Source organism: Myotis brandtii, unplaced genomic scaffold, assembly GCF_000412655.1.
Source record: "Myotis brandtii unplaced genomic scaffold, ASM41265v1 scaffold855, whole genome shotgun sequence".
Taxonomy (NCBI): Eukaryota; Metazoa; Chordata; class Mammalia; order Chiroptera; family Vespertilionidae; genus Myotis; species Myotis brandtii.
In genome coordinates, this window is record NW_005371476.1 from 26,669 (window position 1) to 51,911 (window position 25,243).

General features: G+C 44.0%; 1 protein-coding gene across 3 annotated transcripts in view; it reads right to left on the minus strand.

The window, feature by feature from the left end:
• The window catches only part of ABL1 (ABL proto-oncogene 1, non-receptor tyrosine kinase), a 96,984-nt gene that overhangs the window by 18,278 nt on the left and 53,463 nt on the right, over window positions 1–25,243 (minus strand). Inside the window, exons 2-5 of one of the 3 annotated variants that reach the window (XM_014532201.1) lie at window positions 9,520–9,693; window positions 8,687–8,763; window positions 8,001–8,219; window positions 447–719 (exon numbers count right to left, since the gene is read on the minus strand). In XM_014532201.1, coding sequence (XP_014387687.1) covers window positions 447–719; window positions 8,001–8,219; window positions 8,687–8,763; window positions 9,520–9,693 — 743 coding nt within the window. Of the gene's footprint in view, window positions 1–446; window positions 720–8,000; window positions 8,220–8,467; window positions 8,764–9,519; window positions 9,694–25,243 lie in introns of all 3 variants that reach the window. The other 2 variants (XM_005884794.2, XM_005884795.2) reach the window with 2 other exon arrangements.

Sequence of the window (25,243 nt, forward strand, 5' to 3'; positions counted from 1 at the left end):
CAGAAATGTCAAACGCATTTTGGTTAAATCTCCTTTCAAAACTAGGTTTTTATTTCCTTCCTTCCTTCCCTTAACTCTCAATAGGAAGTGATTCAAATGCCACACAAACAGAACGGAAACCCACGGCTTTAAAAGACTCTTGCCATCGAATGAAAAAAACTTCTCCAAATGACTCATCTTTTTACACCAAAAACCGCAGCACTTCTCAGCCCTCACCATATGTAGAAACACACTGAGATTATGAGAGTGACTCAAAGTGCAAAGAAACAGATGACAAGAGACTCCAGAGTCAACTCCTCGGCACCCATGGACCCCTCGGGCCCTGTGTGCAGCCGGCAGCCCCCTGGAAAGGGCCCCTCTGCACACCCGCAGACGACGAGCCGTCTCTCACTGAGCCCCACAGCAGAGGAGGCTCTCGGGCCTCCCAGCCCGCGGCCCCGGCCTACCTTCAAGGTCTTCACGGCCACCGTGAGGCTGTATTTCTTCCACACGCCTTCGTACACCTCCCCGTACTGGCCTCCTCCCAGCTTGTGCTTCATGGTGATGTCCGTGCGCTCCATCTCCCACTTGTCATAGTTGGGGGACACACCGTACACAGTGGGCTTGTTGCGCTTGGGGGCTGGGTAGTGGAGAGTGGTGATGAGCCCGTCTGCCACAGTTGAGTGATGATGAACCAACTCGGCCAAAGTGTTGAAGCGGCTCTCTGAGGACACGTAGAGCTGAGGAAAAGAGCCCACAGAGTAAATACACACTCCACTCCAGTAAACCAGCTTTGTGAGCCTTAATGTATGCACAGCAAACCCGCAGATAACGGGCTCTCCACATAGGACCAAGAGCTACCCAGGCTATCATGTGCATGACAATTCCGGCTAAAGCAGAATGATGCAATAAGACGCCTCTGCATCTTATTGGGCCTCTGCACCTGCTTCCTGAGTGAAATCCTCCACCTACCTAACCCTCACTAGTACATGCCTGGTTCTCTCTTGCCATCCTGAGCCCAGTGTAAATGTCCAAAAATTCTTCCCTGAGCACCCGATCTAAAGTCACCACCCAGCACTATCATATCACCTGTCTTACTCCTCTGCACCACACTCACCACTAACTGATAATTCCGCTTTATCGGCTTGTTGATGGTCTGTCTCCACTGACTAGAATGTCAGCTATATGAGAGCAAAGCCCTAAAATATCCGTTTTTATCCTGTAGCCCCAATGTTGACAACAAGAATGAGCACATAATAGGTACTTGATAATAGTTGTTGATTATAGTAGTGAAGGGTAGAACTTTAAAAGTATTGCTGATTAGAAAATATTTAAAAACTAGAGGTCCGGTGCACAAATTCATGCATGGGTGGGGTCCGGCCAGCCTGCCCTGATGGGGGCCGATCCGGCCAGGGGAGGAAATGGGGGAGGTTGGCCAGCTGGCTCCACCCCGGTTGAACTTCCGAACTCCCGGTTGAGGGGACAATTTGCATATTAGCCTTATTATATAGGAAATTATGCTTATTAAAACTTATCGTTATTACCTATAATTATATAATTATCTAGAACTAAACAGTGATCAGAGATGAAAATTACTGAACAAAGCATAAATGTCCTTCTCATTCCTACTTCCTGGATTTGGGCCAAGTAAGAAGCATCAGAGGCCCAGCCCTGCAAGGCCCAGCCCTGGACCCCCCGTGGGGTGCTGGTCAGCGCTCCTCAGGAAGAGCCAGGCCTTGGAGGGCCGCACGGGCTTTTCCACACAGGAAGTCAGAAGGCTTTCAGACACCAGTGTATGCGAGTCCCTCTCTGAGATGTGCAGCGGTGAGCAGCTGTGCAGGGAGCCCCACCACCAGGAGTTCTCATCTAGACACAACAGAGATGGGGGAGGCAAAGGAAGGAGGCAGAGGGCCATGTGGATGTGACAGCTATCTTTTTTCTTCTCTCTGCTTCAGTGATGTGGTGAGGGAATCAATTCCACATTAAAATCCCCACAGAACATGTGGACTCCAGGCACATAACTGAATCTACTGGCTCGCTGAGGCCAGCCCACCATCCTGAAGAAGGCAGAAAGAATACTCAAAATCATGACTAGGTGTTCGTAAGACTTGCTCAAATTGCAAAGGTGTGGGAGGGAGGAATGAAGACTTGGAACAGTGATGATGCCTGGGGCAGGAGAGAGAAAGAGGAACAGGACCAGTCAGCTGTAGCTGTAACATCTGATTACTTCAAGGAAGGAAAGGGAAGAAAAGGCCTGAGCACACATGGCAAGGCCAAGGCCGTGGCTGTTGGTTACGGTCGGCTCCACTCCTTCCTGATGGTGTGATACCAGACAGTTAACGTGTTTTAAAGGAAGGAAATGACAAATATACAAGCTGATCCCTTCCATTACCCTCAACAGAATATTAAATAAGATTCATCAACAAGGAGATTTTCTCTTTTTGCTGCTTAGAGAGGTAACGTAAACGAATTGTTAAAACTCAGGCAAGCCAATGGCAAACTTTAGCTTACAGGTTTATAATTTACAATCTTTGGGTAGCAACCCTACGAAGATAAAATTCTGAGCAACTCAGGAATTGTCCAGAAAGACTCCACAGGTCTGGGGAGCTTGTCCCTCTGCGAGATGGTGCCTCGAATGGCAGGACCTTGGAGGGTAAGGAGGCGGCCCACCAGAAGGCCCCACTTTTATGCCTGAGAGCACCTCGAAGTGACCTGCTCTAGGGACATGCCGTGCGACATGCTCAGATGCCTGAACAGATGCAGTGCTGCAGTGGGTAGGGGAGCGCAGTCCGCCTGCCGAGCCTGCCCTCAGCTTGCACAGCACCATCAGTGTTAGTCCCGACCCAAGTGCAGGTCAGAGACCCAATGGGACGTGGGGACAGCTCCTAAAGCCCCACCCCTCTCTGGAAAAGTCTGCCAGGCGTGCAAATACTTTACTTCAGGTTGCGATGCTCCACGCCCTCCTCTCTCGGCTTAGCTCGGTGTACAGTGCCCTCCCTACCAAGCAATGGCGAGAAGAGAGAAAGCCATCCGAGAAGGCACTCCCTGGACCCAGAGCACCCCCACCTTGGAAATCACTGGCACAGCACAGGCAGGTCACCTGGGGCCCGGCTCACTACCTCTCTCTCCGCCTCAGCTCGAAAGGAGTGCTCCCCAACCCAAAGATCACGCTCCCTCAACTGCCAGAATGCTAATGGCTCCCCAAGCCCTAGTTCATGTAGAATTTGTTCTCGGTCTCATTTGATTCCCTCACAGGCTCCTCGGTTAGACATTTCAGAGTTATGGGAGCTTTCAATGACTGGACAAACTTCACCCTTTTCAATAATTAAATTTACAGACCCTGTGACTCAGTTCATCTTTCAACATAAAATTTATATACCGACACTTATTAAGTATTAAAATTATTCTTCCTTAAATGCACTGCACAGCCATCTCCTAACAGTCAAGAAGTCTGATGGCTTCCCTCTGACTAGTTCTAGTTTTTTAGCAGCTTTTGCTAGTGACCTGAGTAATCTCCATCAGGAATTCATGGCATGTTCAGAGAAGAAAGTGAAATTAGCATTATGAATGGCATGTCATTATGCTATGCAGCCGGTTACATAAACACTCTGGGTGCTCAGCCAGGGCTAGGCCTCTTCCTGATCACCAGGAACCCGAAAGACAGGGCTTGTCAAAGAAACTCAACGGGAACGGCTCTCCTCCTGACAGCCGTCTCCCAGGCTTATCAGAGCTTAGACTCGTGTACCCTTGAGGCGCCTGACCCTGGAGTCCCACCGTAGGTGTCCTGTTCACAGGCTCTCGGCCAGGAGTGCCCTTCCCCGGAGAGCCTCTCACAGGCCAGCAGCGAGGTGGTACTGAATAACTTAGCAGTGCTCAGCATCGCTCCCAAGCTCCTCCAAAAGGGAAGGCCAGCCAGGTTCAGCAAGCTTCTCACCAGGATGCCGGCACCTGCCGAGCCTCTGTCAGGGGGCATAAATCTTAAAATTCTAGAAATTACATACTGGCCCATCCTGCCACCTCTGCTGAAGCGTAAGCCCAAATTCCACTCCTGTCAACCTGCACCTGCCACTCCAGCAGACTGAGAAAATAAGTGTCAGTGGGCATCTCTTCAAAGAAAAGACTCCATCAAGGGCTGTAAGAAATTGGGGGGCCTGACAGGGGCACCTCACAGAACTAACGTGAAGACACAACCAGAAGCACTAAGAAGGATTTGGAGGGGGTGGCGAATAAAAATCAGTCTTTAATTCCACATTGTTGGCAGAGGATCACAAATTCTGAGGAAGCATGGAAGAATGACATCCCAGGCCCAGGAGAGCTGAAGATGTTTAAGCTGTCAAGACGAAGGAAACAGCAGTGACTCAGTCTGGGGGGGCCCTTCCAAGAGTCCAGCTCTAAGCCCCCCGGCCCTGGGCTGACTGGCTCCGACTGCTGCCGAGAGCTCAGCACACGGAGAGGCAAATCGGAGCCAAGAGGGCGGAGACGGAAGAAACCCTCTGGAGCCTTACAGAAGAATCTTTGAAATTCAGTTGTTTTCTGAAGATCAAGATTAAACTTATTCAGCCCCAGCCTGTCCCTCCTACCAACCTTCCATTTTCTTCTTGGAAATCCAGAAAGGACTGCAGCAACGCTCTGCGCGAGCAGCGTTGTCAGTGCCCAGCCACAGTCTCGAGTCACTGCGATACCTCCCTGTTCTGATGCTGCTCCACGCATCCCAGGAGCAGGACCCCACCCAACACGGCCCCGAGGTGCAGCCCTCAGAGCGGAGCCTCCTCCGCAGATGGTCTGCCAGATGACCCTGGGGGCCAAGACGCCTCCAGGTGCAAACAGCTAAAGGGAGGTCTTTGTCAGGGAGGGAGAAGGGCGAGAGGCCGAGGCCTTTGATGAGCTGCCCAGTGGTGGTAGTGCCTGATCAAATGAGTGTCCTGTGCTGCACCTGCAGTGAAAGGAACCCCTGGCGCACACCAGCTTTTAGACCAGAGGTTCTCAACCTGTGGGTCACGACCCTTTTGGGGGTCGAATGACCCTTTCACAGGGGTCGCCTAAGACCATTGGAAAACACATATATAATTACATATTGTTTTTGTGATTAATCATTATGCTTTAATTACATTCAATTTGTAACAATGAAAATACATCCTGCGTATCAGATATTTACATTACGATTCACAATAGTAGCAAAATTACAGTTATGAAGTAGCAACGAAAATAATTTTATGGTTGGGGGTCACCACAACATGAGGAACTGTATTAAAGAGTCGTGGCATTAGGAAGGTTGAGAACCACTGTTTTAGACAGAGGGTTGTCTTCATCAGCTGACTCTCAGAGTCTGCAAGTCATGCATCCTACACGTAGGCCTTGCTCTCTCCCTTTGAGTTGTCAAACTAGATCATGCCTGCCTGCATCTGCCAGCAAGGGTGCTGATTACACATCCAGGGAGAAGAGACCACTGCCCTGTTCAATACAAACCTCAACTGATGACCATGCAGCATGGCCTGCCTTGGAGAAACAGCACAGATGGGAAGCAATATGTCAGCTGCAAGAAGTCACCTCCTTTAGGTGCACTCTGCTGTTCTAACTCATTAAAAAGGCACCTCTGTGGTCTGAAGGCAAGGTTTCCAAGGGCCTACATCTGCAGAATGGAAGAACCTCGCTCCACATCTGGGATAATTCCCGAAAAACAAGCTGATGAGACTGATCTCTAGTCACACATCAACAGCGACTATGCTGTCTGCCACACAGTCCACAGTGCTGGCACAAAGATGTCTGCCGTGATGAAAAGCATCGGCAACTGGCAGCAGGACTTTGGTCAAAGGACTTTAACACATGCAAAAAGAACAGGTAGAAAAATTAAATACACATATATATGTATACACTACATGCATTTGTATGGATGGTACAAATGAACATGTGAGAATAATCATAAAAATGCTAAAAAGATTAAGAAGAGGGGACTAGCTCTACCAGACATTAAAACATTATATAGCACTACAAAGTAAAAGTCTGGTATTGGCACATGTACAGAAAGACCAATGGAAGAAGAGAGAGAGAGATCAACACGGAGAGAGAGGCAAATCGGAGCCAAGAGGGTGGTGTATTTAATAATTTGTATGTAAATTTGGTGGTGTATTTCAGAAATGTAGGAAAAGATGCATTTAGTAAAAGGCATAGGAATCATTCAAAATGTGACACATGCATATTAAATGTAACAAGATACCAGCTTTACCAATCAGAGAGATGTTTTTACAAGTCTGACAGTGTGCTGCTGAGGAGGGTGAGGAAAAACGTGCTCTCTTATACCCTGCTGGTAAGAAAGCACATTTGTACAATCTCCACAGAAGGTAAGTGGGTGATATCCACACAAGTGTATATGCACATTCCCTTCCACCAGTTCTAGCAACAACTTGCATATGCGCCACTGTACACAAAGTAGTACGTGCAGTGTTTTTCCAAACTGCAAGGCATGACCCACTAGGGAGTCTATGGAATCAATTTAGTAGATTATGACCAGAATTTAAGAAAAAAAGAAACAGAAGCATACAAAATATCAGAGTGCATTACATATATTAGGAGTAAGCAGGGTTTCATGAGTATGTTAACAAATGTGTTGACATTTACTGCTGTGTTGCTGACAATTACCTGAAAGACAAGTTGGGGTGCTTCACTGGGCTGGAAAAAGTTTAGCTACATCAGAAAGCAGGTCTAATTAAGCAAGTTTATTCTATATCTATAAAAGGCTAAGTTGACTCGCGCATGTGCAATACATATAAAGCACTTGCTGGCGCCAATCGCACGTGTGTGTTTCGATCTGTCATTGTCCATCGTGAATTTGGTTGACACTTCTATTATAGAGAAAGGGCGAATAGCGATATTAAAATATTTCTTCTAATTAATTTCCTTTCAATGAGCACAAATCTGTGCACCGGGCCACTAGTATATAGATAAGATTGAAAACAACCTAAACGTCCACCAGCAGGGACTACTTAAATAAATGATGGTCCATCCATGCTAGGCATGGATGAGGCAGCTCTAAATGTGCTGCCATAAACAATCTCCAACACATTATCAGGTGGGAAAAGCAAGAGCAGAACACTGTGCAATATGCATGGTTTGTTTTATTTTTCAAATGTAAACATATATACATCAGGTAACTCTGGAAGAAACTGGTTATAGTGTTTGCCTCTGGGTAGGGTACTAAGTTAGACAAAATTACTTTTCATTGTAATTCATTTTTTTTCAAACCATGTGCATGTATTACATATAATTAAAGAATACATACGCCATCTGGACTCACCCCCACAATTCATCTATCTACACCCTCAACAACTGAGCTGACAGTGGGGTTGCAGCCTAATTCCATTAATTAATCTTGGGCAAGAAATGTCATCCCTCTGACCATCCATTCATCATGCAAAAATGCAGATTACAGCAATATCTGTCCTGAAGACTGACTAAGAGATGAAATGCCCCAGCACACAGTAGGATCCTGCTAAGTGTTCATCCCTCCCTTCCCTTTGTGGACTCTTAAGAACCCTTTGTATGAAGATGACAAAACCATCTAGTATATCAACCTCTTTACAAAACTAGTCTGGGTTTGGAAATCTACGGATATGTGATCCCATTTTTGTAAAAAAACTGTGTCTAGACACAAACATGATTTTATCCATAGACAGAAGGCTATGGACCAGACTTATTTTGGGGAGGTGCTATTAAGGTGGCTTTTGACTTTGTACGAAACCCAACAGATATCCCACTTATCTTATGAAACTGCTAACAACAAAAGTCCAGCAAGAAAATTAGAGAACCACACCAGCCCTTATAATATCATGTGATTGGTCCTCAATAGAGGGTCTTTCATAAGGCTAATAAATTGATACCTGCTGTTTACTTGAAAGCTTCTTCGAACACCTTCTTGGTTGAGTTTTGTTGCAATAACTATCAACCCAGCCATCAGGACCTCTGGGTTCTCCTGGCCAAAGAAGAACCCCCTCACCTGCCCATAGCTCCCCTGGCCGGGCCCCTACCTTGCCATCAGAAGCAGTGTTGATCCTGTAGTGGTACACCCTGCCTTCATATCTCAGCGAGATGGACCTCTGCCCAGGGCTGCTCTCGCTCTCCCGCACCAGGAAGCTGCCGTTGATCCCACTGCTCAGCAGGTATTCAGCAGCGTTGCGGGACACGGGCCCATGATACCAGGAATGTTTCTCCAGACTGTTGACGGGTGTGATGTAGTTGCTTGGGACCCAGGTAGCGGGCAAGAAAATTAGACCATGTTTCTCTTTTATTAGTGTAGATGTGATTGGTCCTCAATAGAGGGTCTTTCATAAGGCTAATAAATTGATACCTGCTGTTTACTTGAAAGCTTCTTCGAACACCTTCTTGGTTGAGTTTTGTTGCAATAACTATCAACCCAGCCATCAGGACCTCTGGGTTCTCCTGGCCAAAGAAGAACCCCCTCACCTGCCCATAGCTCCCCTGGCCGGGCCCCTACCTTGCCATCAGAAGCAGTGTTGATCCTGTAGTGGTACACCCTGCCTTCATATCTCAGCGAGATGGACCTCTGCCCAGGGCTGCTCTCGCTCTCCCGCACCAGGAAGCTGCCGTTGATCCCACTGCTCAGCAGGTATTCAGCAGCGTTGCGGGACACGGGCCCATGATACCAGGAATGTTTCTCCAGACTGTTGACGGGTGTGATGTAGTTGCTTGGGACCCACCCTTGGCCATTTTTGGTTTGGGCTTCACACCATTCCCCATTGTGATTGTAGCCTAAAACCCGGAGCTTTTCACCTTAGAAGAAAAGAAGCAAATCAGACACATCAGCTTCAGAGGCTAATTCGCTCATTCTCACTTAGTCTTGTATGATTACTAAAAATCTCCAAATTTCTAAATACCTACTTCATTTCAACAAGTCCACATAGATGTATGCATTTTAAGTGTATAAGAGTACATTTTATATGAAGCTTCCTGTTTGTATTGAAAGCCGAGATAAACGTACAGCCTCAGTTTTTAGAGATCTATTATGTTTTGTTTGCTCAAGTGCCTTAATACAAGCAGCTTTTTAGGAAAAAAATACCTTTTCTTTAAAAAAAAAAAAAAGTGTTTTGCCCAGTTGGTGTGACTCAGCAGTTGAGCATCGACCAGGAACCAAGAGGTCACTGGTTCAATTCCAGGTCAGGGCACATAAAAGGTTTTCAGGCTCAACTGACAGTAGGGGATGTGCAGGAGGCAGCCAATCAATGATTCTCTCTCATCACTGATGTTTCTATCTCTCTATATCCCGCTTCCTTCCTCTCGGAAATCAATAAAAACTTTTTTAAGTGTTTTTCTGGGTCTGGTATCTTTTTCAGGACAGAAGGGGGAAAGCTCTGTTTTGTGAAGGACGACTGCACAGGAACTCCTCTCAAGAGAAGTGACTTTTTGGACATCTCTGCATTCCAAACTGTGAATGTGCTCTTTCCATCAGCAAAGGGGTGAACAATCAAGCCACAACTTCACCCAATTTCTGGCTCTTGCAACTACCACCTCTGCCCACAGCCCTTTTACCTTTAGTGATACTTAGAGTGTTATCCCCACTGGCCACAAAATCATACAGTGCAACAAAAAGGTTGGGGTCATTTTCACTGGGACCAGCGAGGAGGTTTTCCTTGGAGTTCCAACGAGCTGCTTCGCTCAGACCTTGGGGCTCGAAGTCAGATGCTACTGGCCTTTGGAGGGCTTCTGAAAGAGAAATAGGGAATAGAAGAAATTTTTAAAAATTAGGGGAAAAATTAATTTTATTCTCATGAGCAAAAAATTCTGTTATTTCCAAAATTATACATTCCTAATTTATTTTGTTTAACGCCTGTGCACTTTACATATGAAAAGAAAGGTGGTGTAAAGAATGGACTCTTCTTTTCCCAAATCTTGCGAAAAACACTAAGGATTTGCGTTCCAAGGTGGTGTTCCCAAATAGTGTAAGCCATTTAAATGCACCAATTCAAAATGAACTGGAAATAATCCATCCTCATAAGTCTGCCTCTGCTTATGTTATAATATGGAGGGGAAGTTTCTTGCCTTAAAACATTCTTAAATTTAAAAACATATGCACATCATTTAAAAACCAAATATTACAGAAGGGCTTATAATGAAAAACAAATATTTTCCATCCACTCTCCTTCACACCTGGAGGCAACAGCTCTTTTTTGGGCCATCATTTCCATCTCTCTACACATAAGCTGTATAACCCTGCGCCCCTCCCCCATCTCTCCTGTGCTATCCACTACTGGTTACCTGTGTATTTTCAGTAACAGACTTGCACATTTCTTTTTCTACCGGCTGGAGACCTATCCCTCAACTATCTGCTTCATAGGCTATGTTAACATCCTCGCCCTCCTTCCAGCTTTCCTCACTCTGTGCTCACTCTCCAAAAGGGCCTTCTTTCCTCATTCTTTTACCTTGTGAAAGTTAGCGTGTCTTCTATTCTGTAATAATAAAATCTTCCATGTTTTGTCTATAGGTAGAGTCTAAAGGTGGGAAACCAATAAACATCTTTTAATAATTTACTATTAGTCACTATAGGGTCAAATAATTCATTGTTTTCTCCTGAAGTTTTTTTCTGCCTTTCTTTTTCTTGAACTACACTCAACCGCTCTAGAATTTCTCTGTGATGATGACAAATAAACACAAGGGTTCTTTGAAACCAGCCAATCTACTCCAAGTGGATCTTAACAGTTGAGACTGTAAGAGGGCACAGGCCAGGCTGAGGAAACACCTCCCCCAGCCCCGAGTGCACAAATTTTTGTGCACCAGGCCTCTAGTCTTTTAATAATTTACTATTAGTCACTACAGGGTCAAATAATTCATTGTTTTCTCCTGAAGTTTTTTTCTGCCTTTCTTTTTCTTGAACTACACTCAACCGCTCTAGAATTTCTCTGTGATGATGACAAACAAGCACAAGGGTTCTTTGAAACCAGCAAATCTACTCCAAGTGGATCTTAACAGTTGTAAGGATATTATGAAATGAAATATGAGCACTCATTTCAGGAAACTACAATAAGAAATCAAACTAAAAAAAGGGGGGGAGGGGATTCTAATTTGAAAGAATGAAAGGATCTACCACATACTTAAGCCAAACCCAAATGGTAACAAAACAAACCTGTTTTAACTTTCTCTCTTTATGGAATTAGAGGACACCCAAATATCTTTTCTTGGGCAATAACACCCATCTCGAGAATAGGCCTGCCCTAGCTGGTTTGGCTCGGTGGATAGAGCATCAGCCTGCAGACTTGAATTCAGGGCCCTGGGTTCAATTCCGCTCAAGGTCACATACCTCCGTTGCAGGCTCAATCCTGGCCCCAGTTAGGGAATGTGCAGGAGGCAACCAATCGATGTGTCTCTCTCATATTGATGTTTCTTTCTCTGCCTCTCCCCCTCCCTCCCACACTTTCTAAAAATCAATAGAAAAATATCCCCAAGTGAGGATTAAGAACAACAACAAAAAAGAATAGGCCTGATTCTTCAGCATTCACTTAAAAACAAAACAAAAAAACCCACTGGAGGCAACCAGGACTAAGGGACTAAGCTAAACTTCCAGAAACATGACTGGAGAACTTTCAAAAATGGGCATTCTTTAATAACTCTCTGGAATAAGCCAACAGAACATAGATAATGAAGATCTTTCAATTCTAGCTTTTGTATACTGACTGAAGTAAACCTTCAGGAATCGTTTTTCTAAAAGAATGCATCCCAAATTATGCCATTACTATGCTTGGTAATTTTATCTTATGAATCATAGGGACACAGATAATTTAAAGGAGGGTCTAATAACACTGCCATCCCCTAAAATGTGGAAAAGGCTTAGTGATGTGTTAGGCCCTGCTCTCTGAGTATTTAAACTGGCTCTAAAGCAGCGGTTCTCAACCTGTGGGTCGCGACCCCTTTGGCGGTCAAACGACCCTTTCACAGGGGTCACCTAAGACCATCCTGCATCTTAGATATTTACATTACAATTCATAACAGTAGCAACACTACAGTCATGAAGTAGCAACGAAAATAATTTTATGGTTGGGTCACAACATGAGGAACTGTATTTAAAGGGCCAGAAGGTTGAGAACCACTGCTCCAAAGTGTGTTTAGTGCCGTCGTGATGAGGGATTGATCAATTAACAACAACAACAAAAAGCTCATTAAAGCAGGGAATTATTATTTTTTATTAAAATACTAGAGGCCCGATGCACGAAGATTCGTGCAAGAATGGGCCTTCCTTCCCCTGGCTGCTGGCACCGCCTTCACTCCGGCCCAGAGCTGCCTTTCCACCTTCCCACGCTGCCTAGAAACCCGGAGCAGCTGGGGCAGTGCAGATGCCTGCCCTGGCCGCTCGGCGCCTGTGTATGCAAATTAACCTGCCATCTGTTGGGTTAATTTGCATGCTCACTCCTGATTGGCTGGTGGGCATTGTGAAGGTATGGTCAATTTGCATCTTTCTCTTTTATTAGTGCAGATGTGACCTCCTCCCCCTACTGGAATATGCATTGGTTTGCTTGTCTTGGCTATAGGGCCAAGGACTAACCTTTCGGTGTGGCTATGCACTCAGAGCTGGCTGTTATCTTCTTCTGTAAGTCCTACCTGTAATGCACTCTCATCTCCAGCTCACTTTCCTGCAGGTGGAGGGAGAACTCAGAGCCATTTGCTATGGAATCCAGTACATCCCCTCCAATTATCCACAGGTGCCTTACTCACCTCACCTCTAGCCCAGTAGCAATTTTTAAAAAGTGACCTGCTTTTACTGAGTCTGTATAAAGCATTCATTTTCATAGAAAGAATTATCTTTTCACATTTGGATTTCATTGGTTTCATATTAACCAAGTAATTAAAACAACAAGTATATCTAAAAAAAACCCAAACAAAACAGATTCAGAAAGAAACACAACTGGCTTTGCTGTGGCTGCAACTCCAGGTGGCGGGGCAGTGCTCACAGCAGACATGGGGTGTGGCAGCCCTGTATCTGTGCCATGGAAAGGGTAGTTGAGCCCAAGTCAGTTAAGTGGAAGCAAGTCAAAAGAACGTCTACCATCGTTACATTAAGTAAAACTACTAGGCAAAGGATGATTCTTAACATAAAAGAACTTTTGCATATAAAAAAACAAGACAAATCCCTCCACTATGGAAAAATAGACCAAAACCATGAATAAGCAACCAATGGACTCAGACAGTAGGGGGTGAGGGCATGTGCTGGGGGGTGGGAGTGGCTGGGGAGAGGTCAATGGGGGAAAAGGAGACTTATGTAATACTTTAAACAATAAAGAATTTAAATTAAAAAAAATGAATAAGCAATTCACAGAAAACTTAAATTACCATTAAAATGGAAAGCAGGTTAACCCTCTAGTAATCAAAGAGATGCAAATTCTCCATTAAATTGGCAGGTACATTTTCTTGAGGCTAATAGTGTGAGACTTCAATGAAATGGGCACTCTCATACTATGCTTGTACTTGGTATAGAAACTGCTGTAACATTTTAGAAGGCCAATTGGAAATACGAACCGAGTCTTTTAAAAGTTCCATAACCTTTGCCCTACCTCTAGGAATTTATACTACAAGAGCCACACAATGATCTGTATAGAGTGATTTTTAAATAGCAAAACATAAAGGTACAAAATATTTATCAACACAAGATAAGCTAGTTTGTGGTCCCATCCATAAAACAAAATCCTATATAATAAAAGACTAATATGTCAAGTGTCTGCTTGTCCATTCAACCAATCAAAACATAATATGCTAATGATATGCTAAGGCTGCTCAACTGCTCACTATGACGTGCACTGACCACCAGGGGGCACACGCTCAGACTGGTAGGTTAGCTTGCTGGGGACTGAGCGAGATGGAGCCCTCCTGCGGCCGCGCCCCGCTGCCAGCCCAGCTCCCAATGGGTCCCCATTGGGGGCTGGGCCGGCCAGACCCCACCCATGCACGAATTCATGCACTGGGCCTCTAGTATACTCATAAAGCTGTTCAAAATACTTTTGGAGGAAACAGAGAAAAGTCCAGAAGGAACTACACCAAAATGTGAACAGTATGTTAACTCAGGGTGGTATGTTAACAGTACCATTAAAAGTAGTTTAAAAATGGTTAATTCAGGGTAGGTGAGATTACAAACATTTAGAATTTTCTTTAATTTTTTCCTATATTTTGACATATTTCTCAGAATGAATGTGGATTGTTTTTATCATCGAAAAACAATTACAAAAATAGGAAAAAATTTATAAACAGAAGCCAGCTGATGCTTATATAATTGATAACCTAACATTAAAAAGTACACTGGGGACTGCATTCGCGCTCTCCCCTAAAAAAAAAAAAAAAAAAAGTACACTGGGGGAGGAGGGCATCTTCTCAAGTTGTCCTTAAAAAGTATTTGCTCCTTTCCCTCAGTGTCCCAACCCCGTGGCTGTGAGCATACAACCTTAACCTTGGCAGACCAGGCCCATACAGGAAATTAAACCAAAGTCATGAATACAGTAATGCTTTTCTTTTCAAATGCCATTTGACCTCTTCTATCAAGCATTCTGCAGCATCTGGATTTGATCAAAGAAAGTTACATAATCAGGGGAAGTGGCCTGGAAAACACCTGGAATAGGCAGAAGGCAGATACCAGGGGGTGACCATCGGTTTAAAGTATGGGTTAAAGAGGGACTGTCCCGAACATGGAGACAGATGCTGGGAATTCCATGTGAAGGGATGAGGCCTTTGTCAGGAAGGAAAGGGCCTCCCACTGTTTTTTTGCTTCAACAGGATGTGAGGAAATCCAAAGCAGTCTCTCCATTTTCCTCTCCAGTTCTTGCTCCATTCCACAAATTAATGGCCAAAGCCCAAAGGGAAGTATTGCTCATGCATGCCTCTGGATCGAGACACTGAAGCGTAGCCACAGTCCAACCCCAAAACCTTCCAGTCAATTCCCAATCCAGGCTGATGTCAAAATTGACTCACAATGTACAAATGCCAAATTCCTTGCTTCATTTCATAGTGAACTATGCTCGTCAACCTTAAAAATGATTACAGCTTACAAGGCCAAAGTTGCAGAATGTACTTAAAGCTTCCTTGCTTAATACATGAACTTTCTGTCAGTCTCACTGTCAGGAAGTTAAACCCCGAAAGAAGCCTGTCGCCTTCATTAAAAAAAGATGCCCAAAACAGCACCCCTCCTCCATCCTTCCAATGGATCTTTTGGCTATTGTTAAATCTCAGGAAATAAAAGTTTAGCATCTGCTATTATTCTTGATTTTGGTGTGTGTGGGTGTGTGTGAACATTTTTTGCAGCATCCTTTCTGGGTCATATTTATTTTAAATATATTTATATTTGTATCATCAAAAGTGCCTCACATCCCATTTAGAAGTCTACTGTTATTTCACCATAGTGTTAATGAAAAGGTTTCCATCACCAACAAAACTCAGGAAAAGTAATTAATAGGCCATTTTAAGCACCAAGAATTATGACATCTACAAACCTCTAGAAAGCTAGGGTTCCAACTATGAGAATATCAAACGTTTGGAAATGCCACAAAATTCACTGGGCCTGTGCATGATTAACTTAGTATTCTAAGAAAATGGGTTGGGTCTTTACAGTACAATTTAGATAGTTTAATACAAAAGAATCCTTTCTTAAAGTTGTGAGTCACTGATCAGAAATGTTTACAAAAGATTCCCTGATATGGCATATCTGGTCTAGACTTCCAGGGGCTGTGCTGCTGAACCCGCCGCTGGCAAACAGAAGAGAAGGAAAACGCTCATGAACTCCAGCGCCTGGCAGGGGAGACTTCACCTCCAGGAAAAACCTCCCTGGGAAGCTTTCCACCTTCCTGTTGACGCTTGTGCCCAAGGCCACGGTTCCCTCTGCAATTCCCTAAGCCAGCGGTTCTCAACCTTCCTAATACCGCGACCCTTTAATACAGTTCCTCATGTTGTGGTGACCCCCAATTTCATTGTTACAAATTGAACATAATTAAAGCATAGTGATTAATCACAAAAACAATATGTAATTATATATGTGTTTTCCGATGGTCTTAGGCGACCCCTGTGAAAGGGTCGTTCGACCCCCAGGTTGAGAACCGCTGCCCTAAGCAGTCTTTCCTGTCCACAGAGGGCACTTCACCATTTCAGAGCTGGGAGGGGCGAGAGGGCAGGTGTGTCAGATGTGATAAACATTCCCTTTACTTTTAGTCACATGCCATTATTTACCCATGTTGCTTTATTCCTAGTTCCTTTGTGGGCCCTTCACTATTGTCCTCCAGCTCAAGGAATCTCTGTAATTTAAAAATCTATAAAACAGATCCTTCAAAAAAGAGGGAAGGCTTCGTGTTTTATTTCCTACTCTGTTCCAACTGATGAGATCATGCTCAGACTATTCTCAAGTCAGTTTGAAACAGTCTCATACAACTTTTTATGAGTTTAGAGGAAAAGTATTGTTTCCCACAATTTGAACTTGATGAAAGTAATTTTATCTACAGTCTACATGGCCCTTTATTTTGTCATTTACACCCTCAGCCAGAGCAGTTAAAATTATTTTAAAAACAAGTTTATTAGCTAAATACAGCTTTGGCATTAACTTCACAACCTGAACAAGAATGTCCCAGCTCCCCCAAACACCGTGTCAGCAGCTGGAGAGCAGGGGTATGGCACAGTGATAATGATGCAAGGAATCATGCGTGGCCCTGCTCCGGGGGGAGAAACACGGTTAATAGATATGCACAGGCCTCAAAGCAGAAGTCCAACAAGAGGACAGTGCTGCCCTGTGGATGGATGTATAAGAACACAGACACTGAGGGCCAGGAACTGCGAGGGGCTAAGGAGGAGGTGACCCAGAACAAGACCGTGCCCAGCAAGGGAAGCAGGATTCACAGGGATCCAAGGCCAGCCTGACCCACCAAGGCCACTAAGGGGGTCTTTACTGTGCTGTGCAGTGGACCCTGTGGTGATGCCTAGGGACTCCTCCTCGGAATAAAGTTTGCAAATGCATAAAATAAGTATGAAGAATTGCAAAGGAAAACAACTATATTCAAACAGTCCCCAAACCTTTTTTAAAATGTGTGATAGTGCTTTTTATTAATGCATTTGGTATATGCTTCTTTATTAAGATATTAATGCTTTTTATTAACACATTAAATAACAAGTTCCAGTGGTAACTACTTTCATTTCAAAGTAGTGATGAGTGTAAGTAATAATCAAAACTGTTACATGATGGGAAAATATCTGATTTCTACTGGTGACAAAGTCACAAGTATTGCTAATATTACTGTAGTTTGTCTTGTAAGTTCTTAAAAAATAAAATACTAATTTTCAATTAGAGGTTAGTAAAATAAAGTTTTAATATTTTCCCATCCAAGAACAAGAACCCCTGAATTCTATCCCAGAACCCAAGGGCCTTCCCGGCTGACAGCTCCAGCACTTCAGATTTGGTTCCGTGTAACCCCTGTGATCTGACAGGGAGAGGGGTCAAGAAAGAAGGCTGCTACAAATTAGTGAGAAGTCCAAATTATACTATTTTCTTTTCTAAATAATGCTGTTTTATCACATTATAGGCAAAAAGTTAGTTTCCTAGAGAAATCTCCTTTAAAAAGCAAGAAGTTAAAAAAAAAAATAATAAAGTCACTTAACTTAGCCTAAGGCTTAAATATTTCCCCTGGAATCTTTTTACATTGTAATGTCCCTAGCCAGTCAATTTTAGAAAATAAAATTCTCTGTCCTAACCTATTCACAGTCTACATGTTAACTTTTCTGAAGATAAACAGTCCCTATAATCCCCTCCCCCTCTACCAAAATGGAAAAAAAAAAGGAATTTTGTATCACCTTTTAAGAATCTGTTGCAAAGAAGTCTACAATTACTGGAAATGGAGTACAAAGATCTATGTAAAATGAGAACCACCATCTTCAAAACACTGAACACCTGTCATTGGTGCCCACTTCTCTCCCTCATCCCATCTAGTTCACATCCACATCCTGGCCACTTTTCCTCCTAATCTCTTTGGTCAGTCCTGTCCTCTCCCTACCCCACCACACCCGTGTCTGGTTCCCCTCTGACCCTGCCCATACCAGAAGGGTCCTTCTAAACGGCAAATCTGACCAAATCACTCTCCTGTCAAAATCCCATCCAGATGTCTGGGCGGCGGCCCTGCCTGTCAATCATCAGTCACCATTCACTACAAGTGCACCTATGGCAACCTAAGGACAGGTGCCTTGCAAGGCAGTGGGCAGTTTGCAGATAAAGTGGGAGGCACTGCTCCTAGCATGTAACAGGTCCTCACAACGTGTTGTGGTTGTTCTTGGTGCCACCACTGCAAAAGTCCGAGCTCCTAAAGCAGGCACACGAGGCCCTTTAGGGTCTGGTCAGGGACCATCTTCTCCAATGACCCCTACTTTCCACTCCAGCCTCCCCAAATGCCTTGCAGTTTCCTCCATGCAAACCCTGTTTCTGCCTCATCTGTGTGCACCTTGACAAGGGCTATATACTCTCCCTGGAATTCATCCTCCCGACCTCACTACCTCTATACACCTCTGATTTGTCCTTCCTCCCCCTACCGCCTCACACTCAAGTTTACTTACCCTTCACCTCACTTGGATATTTGGTGTCTGTTTCTATTACCGCCCTAAGGAATCCGTGTCTCTTGCAGTACCATAAGCCCGGGCTCAGGGGTTGGCAGGCCTTGTTCAAACCTCAGCCCACCACATTTGGAAGATGCTCATTTCTGAGCCTCGGCGACTCAAACGCACAACAGGACAACAAGGGTATGGACCTAGTCCCTGGTTGGGCTGTCGGGAGGGCTCAATGTGTATGGATGTCAGGTGTGGTACCTGGCACTAGGGCACTACAGGGCAATTACTCCTCTTCCTGTTACTGTCACCACAAACATCAGCTCCTTTTGGGCAGAGACCAAGCATTTTCAGAGTCTTCAGCACTGGCCTCATGATGCAGGACATACAGCACTGCCCCGCGTTTATTTAAATTACCTCCTACTCAGAACACCTGCATTTGTTGGCCTTTAGCAACAAGGTAAAACATTGCGTGACGACTTACGAGTGCACCTTAACTACCTGTTAACCTCCAACAGCAGAAGAGCAGAAATAATAGATAGTAAAGATGAGAAGCAAATGAACCCTGACCAGGAAAGCCTTCATGAAGATCTAGGAAATGCAGTATTTGTTAATGGAATGTAAAGCGTGGCCAGGATCCTAAATCACACCGTGGTGTGACACGAGTCCACTTGTCGATGCTTCCTAACAGGCGGACAGCATGGTGAGAGGCACTCCACACACGCTGTGTCTGTGGGGAGGAAAGCTGCACTGGCTGGAAAACAGCTGTCTCCGGCCACAGGCCGCCTGCTCTGCCTGCCAGGCCTGAGTCGGTTTGAAAGCACTCACTTCTCACCTCCTGCTCTCCTTTAAGCATCATCCAGGACCCCTGGGTCAGTTCAGACCCCAGTCACTGAAGCAGAGGGTTACCCAATGGCAGGCAACTTCCCCAGAATGTCCCATTAGCCATTATTATTTCTACTGCTAACCTGAGTAGCTGAACGTGAACGGAAAACGATTATTTTGGCTCCTAAAAGCAATGGCTAATTCTATTCATGGCCTGCCTTTAGATTCAATTTTCAGGTATTCAATGAACAATGCTATTAGCCAAATTTGAGGACTGGTAAGAATTAGGTCTCTAAAGAGAAATTAAGAGTAATGAGGTTAAAGTTTATGCAACGAAATGCAATACAATGGGTGATAGTTATTGATCCCTTACTGAGTACCAGCAGTGTGCCACGCACTTGATGTGCACTAAATCTGAGCTACCTTCTTACGCAAACTCCATTATTACTGCACTTGAGGGCAGGAAACAGAAGCAGAGAGAGAAGTTACTCCCCTCACCCTCCCTCCAGTGATCCTACTCAGCTGCCAGCCCTGCCGCTCGCGCATGATCTTGCTTTTTCTTCCTCTCAGGCCACCCTCCCTCTGTCCCAGTCCCCTCTGTCTTCCTTCCCTCTCACCTTGGTTTCCCTGTCCTGTCCCAGCCTACTGTCTTTGTCTCCCAGTCTGTTTGTACCTCCCCCTCTGTCTCTACCTCCCTTTCCTGCTCCTCCCCCCCACCCCAGCTTCCCTCTCTAATTCCCACCTGTTTCTCCTCTGCCTCATCTGTCTGTCTTCCCTATCACCACCACCCAACACAGAGAGGATAACAAATCACCTACAATGTGGGTTAGGAAAGGACTTGAAAAGCAATTGCAGAGAACAACTCTTATTATCTGAGGACAAAGTTAGACTCTCAAGAGTCAGTAACTAGCAAAGCTATTCAATGGCTTTGGAACTGTAACTTCACTAGGAAAGAAAACAAGATGGACCAAAAGTTGGTAATATTACAGCTGGGTGATGAGTACCAGGGAGTTCATTATGTTGTCTGCTTTTGTCATAGGTTTAAAACTTTCCGCTGTAAAAAAAAAGTGAAAAAGAAAGACTAACTTAAGCACTTGTTTTAGAAATTGTTCTTCTGTGTTCTATTACAATCCACCATTACAGAAGAAAGTTATATTCTTCCGATGTCCCATTGAATCTTTAGTTCTTGTTACATATATTTTCCCAGTTTTAAGGTATAATGATATTGTATAAGTTAAAGGTTAATAATTTGATATATGTATATATTGTGAAAGGATTATCATAAGTTAACATCCATTACCACACATAGCTATAACTTTTTTCTTGGAAGGAGAAACTTTATAAAGATCTATTCTTTGCAACTTTCATATATACAATACAGTATTTGTTAACCATAATCATCACATTGTACAATATTGTTAAATATTTTTAAAGCCTAACCATTGACAATTTTTCCTGTGTCTGTTTCGGATCAGTGTTTAATTACACTGGCAAAATTACTTTTGCAACAAACTAGTAAGCAATATGAGATTTTTAGCTTTCACATGTTTGGAGCTATGAACATACTCCCTCTGGAGAGAAGAAATAAGATGCCAACCATGAACCAATAGGATTTTTTCTTCCACAATTAACATTTTCACCATGGGAATAAGATAGAATTAGAGGAAGGGAAGATACTTTTCCTTAAAACCAAGGACAGGAAATATTAATTATATGCATCAAAACAAACTTGAAAAAAATTGTTTTGTTAACAAGAAAAACTATCGGGCCGAACCGGTTTGGCTCAGTGGATAGAGCGTCGGCCTGCGGACTGAAGGGTCCCAGGTTCGATTCTGGTCAAGGGCATGTACCTGGGTTGCGGGCACATCCCCAGTGGGGGATGTGCAGGAGGCAGCTGATAGATGTTTCTCTCTCATCGATGTTTCTAACTCTCTATCCCTCTGTAAAAAATCAATAAAATATAAAAAAAAAAAAGAAAAACTATCGGGAAAAAAAAGAAAGAGAAACTATGGATGGGTTCAACTCAATTCTATCATACTTCAGCCATTAGAAAAATTGGCAACGCCAACATTTTAGACTAAGTATTTGTTTAAAATAACAACATCTAACATATGCTAACATCTTGCTCTGTGCCCCGCTCTGTGCTAAACAATTTAAATGAAATCCCTCATGTGAATCTACCAACTCAACAAGACAGGGACTACTCAGAGCCTGTTTTAGAAATGAGAACACCCAGGCTCAGAAAGCAATGTGCCCAAGATCCCTGGCAACATGGATGGCATCTGGGTCCTCGCTGGCCGGGTCCAGAGCTGTGGGCCTCACCGAAGAATGGGACCTTAGCCTATATATCCAGGCCATAAAACTCTGGCCTTAAGGACATCTCAAAGGAACCTCGTCCTGGTATAAATACATATATTAAGCATTTTATTCGTTTCAAAACTTTCACCGGAATCATCTTGTATGTTCTCAAAACGATCCTCTAAGGTGAGCTGGACAGAGGGTGCTTGTTCTGTCTTAGAGGTAATGGACCAGAAAAGTCGGACAAAAACCGGATCTCCTGACTCCAAATTCAAAAGTGTTTCTAACCAAAGTGAGTGGGCCCTTCTTCCTTCTCTTCTCTGAAGACCTCGGGGCATTGGTACGAGAATTAGTGAGGATGTCAATGAAGTGCTTGGTGCCAAGGCCTGTCCCATCAGAAATGCTCCGCGATTTTAACACAACCCCAAGTGAAACGGACTGGCTGGCGATCCGGCTCCAGAAGGAGCCTCTGATTTTCTTTGTTACTGAACAAGAGCAGTAGTTGATGAGCTCAGGAGCGAGTGTTTAGAAAGAGTACAAGCATCTCTGAAGCAGAAGAACTAAACGTGTATCTGTAGCTGGACCACATAAAGCACTCGCCAGAAAGTGAACTGCTGACAAGAAGCGTAAAAGAGGGCCCTTAAAATAAAATTTGAAAGTTCAACAAGAGTTCACTTCACACACATTCGTTTTTTATTCCACCACACGGAACGTACATGTCCCTGTACAACATCCATGCACAATGTATACAAATACAAACATATGAACAAGTAAAAAGAAACTGGAGGAAAGGTGAATTCAAATGGCTAATGTCCATGTTTTCTTTCACATCTCTAGAGGTGAGGAATAACAGAAAGTTCAGTGTTTGAAGCAGACCGAAGATTATAAAGATAAACATGAGCATGGTAAATCGATGCAGCTATAAAGATACACTTTCACAAAGTTGATGAACAAAATTCAAATGCTATAAATGCTTACATATGCATAAAATGTTTCTAGAACAGCGGTCGCCAACCGGTGGTCCGTGAGGTCTGAAAGGTTGGCGACCACTGTTCTAGGAGGACACACAAGGAACTCCCGAGTGCCTCTGGGTAGGGAAACTGCACAGGAGACAGAATCACTGTTCACTAAATACCCTTTTAGAATTCGTTATCATGTACAGCTATTTTTTAAAATGTTTTTATTGATTTCAGACAGGAATCAATATGGCTAAAGGTAAGCATTCTTATCAGTATCAGGTTTCCAGAAGAGAAAGAAAGAATACCCCCTTTTGAGGCATTAGTGTTTCTGAAGATACCATTTTAACATCCACGGAGAGTTCCAAAGAAGATAAACAGTCATAGTCCATAAAGCAGAGTAGCTAAACTGGGCTTTTTGGGGATAGACAGCATGGGTTCAAATCCCAGCACCACCACTTGCTAGCTCTGTTACCTTAGACAAGTTTCCTAATCTTTCGGTGCCTCAGTTTCCTCATCAATAAAATGGAAATAACCACAAGGCCATCATGAGAAGCAAGCAAATGAAATCACAGAATGTTGAAACAGTGGTTGGCACACAGTAAGCATTTAATAATTGCTTTGACAGCTATGCCCGAATAGCAAAGTAGATGCATGATCAAGTTTTACAGCTGACCCTTCTTTGATAGGATGGAAAACTTGACCATATTTAATTCGCTCCATGACGTGTGATGACTGGGCCCCAGTGGCTGTCAATAAACACTGATTGATTGACTTAGATGTCAGTAAAAACAGAAAGGCTGGATGACTTACCCAGATGTTGGCAATTATTTTTCCCAAGAGACTAATAGCACATCCAGTCCTTAAGAAAGGATCACTGAGGTTTGTTAAATTCTCTAAACTACAAAATAATAATTTCATTTACTTTTCCCAATTAAACATAACAATGACATCAGGTAAACTCAGTAACAATAAAGAATTCCTATAGTGATAGCTTTCCAGATAAAGCCTTAACCTAAAGCAGTCTGTTGTACCAGAATCCCTTTTTTTTTTTAGACTTGAGAGCCAACATTATTTCAAGACATAATAAGTCACTTTAAATTCCCCCTCCCCCGAAAAAAGAATAATTAAACCAGCCAGGTACTACTAAATCTTCCCCCCCACGAAAACAAAACAGTGTCACAGCTCTGCTGTGACCTAAACTTTTCCTCCAGCTCTGCAGTTACAAAAGTCCATTCATCTCCTCAGCCTTAGGCATCCATCTGCAAAATGGAGATGATAATGCCTGACACTAACTCGTTACAGATGTAAATGAGAATGTGTTCAGAATTTTGAGCAACTTGGAAAACAAGCCACGTATTAACTGAAGCTGATTTTGGCTGTTCAGATATGAACTTTTAGGGGACAAATAAACCATCTCTCTCCTAATGCTAGATTCTGTGAGCCCCCTCCAGCTGGGTGGCCTTCTCTCAGGCCCCAAATCCCAGAGAGGGAAGGGACCCGTGGACACCTACTGTGGCAAAAAGGGCAAACAGGTTTTGCCTATATCACTGGGTTTATGGTTTGAGCTACACATATGATTCTAGGCAGGCCCTCAAATCAAAAAGTGAAAAGAAAAATAGTTTAGACAATTAATGAGGCCTCTGTTTATTTCTCCTTCATTTAAAAAAGAAAAACATTACAACTTCCTGGCACTATAGTAGAAATCCTACTTGTTCTAAAATGAGCTTTACATCTCTATTCCTATTTTAAGCCCTCAATGAAATTGATGGAGAAATGCAAGCAGGATTACATCTCTTAAGTACAATCAGCCTTTTCAGCTGAAAGCGAATAGCCTGGGATGACCAGTCCCAAAAGCAGATGAATTTCAGATCCATCTTGAAGCTATCAAATGATAACCACGCATCCTCAATTCACTTTTTCTCAGACGTCACCTTACTAGGACAGAAAATGAAAGAGAAGTAACAGGAAAGGGGGGAGGGGAGGGCTTAGATAAGAAAAAGAAGAGCAGAACGGAAAGAAGGCAAAAGTGAACCGCTCTTGGCTCTCAGCTTTTCTGAAGCAACCTAAGTGGTTACTCCCCCCCTCGCCCCAAATACTCTGGACTCATTCAAAATGCCTTCTTAGCATTTGGTGCGATTTCTCTTTACTCCATGGAAAAGAGAGAGAATGTGTGTCTAAGACTTCCTCGTGGTCTGTTTGGGTTCGGGACGGGGAGCGGAAAGAGCGCTTGAAATTCTGTATCCATAAATGGTAGAGCCGCGCTCTCTTTGTAGTACACGATATCTAATGAAAATCCTATCTTTCACAAACACAGGGCGACCTTTTTGACACATAATTTCCAATTAACGGTGGAAATTCCACAGCGTGGGCCGTTCAGGCCCGCAGAGTTCGCTTTCTCAAACTTTTTCGGGTCGAAGCCCGCAGGTGGGGCCCCCTCGACACCGCCATCCCGACCCGGGCTCCCCAGGGGCCAGAGCCCGGCCCCTTCCCCCTCGGCCGGCACCGCGCAGGGGCTGCGAGAGAAAGAAACAGAAAAGGAGGGACGGAGAGAAGGGGAAAGGGAAAGGGAAAGGGAAAGGGAGGGACGGAGAGGGGGAGCGGAGGGAGCGCGCAGGCGGGAAAGGCCTGGG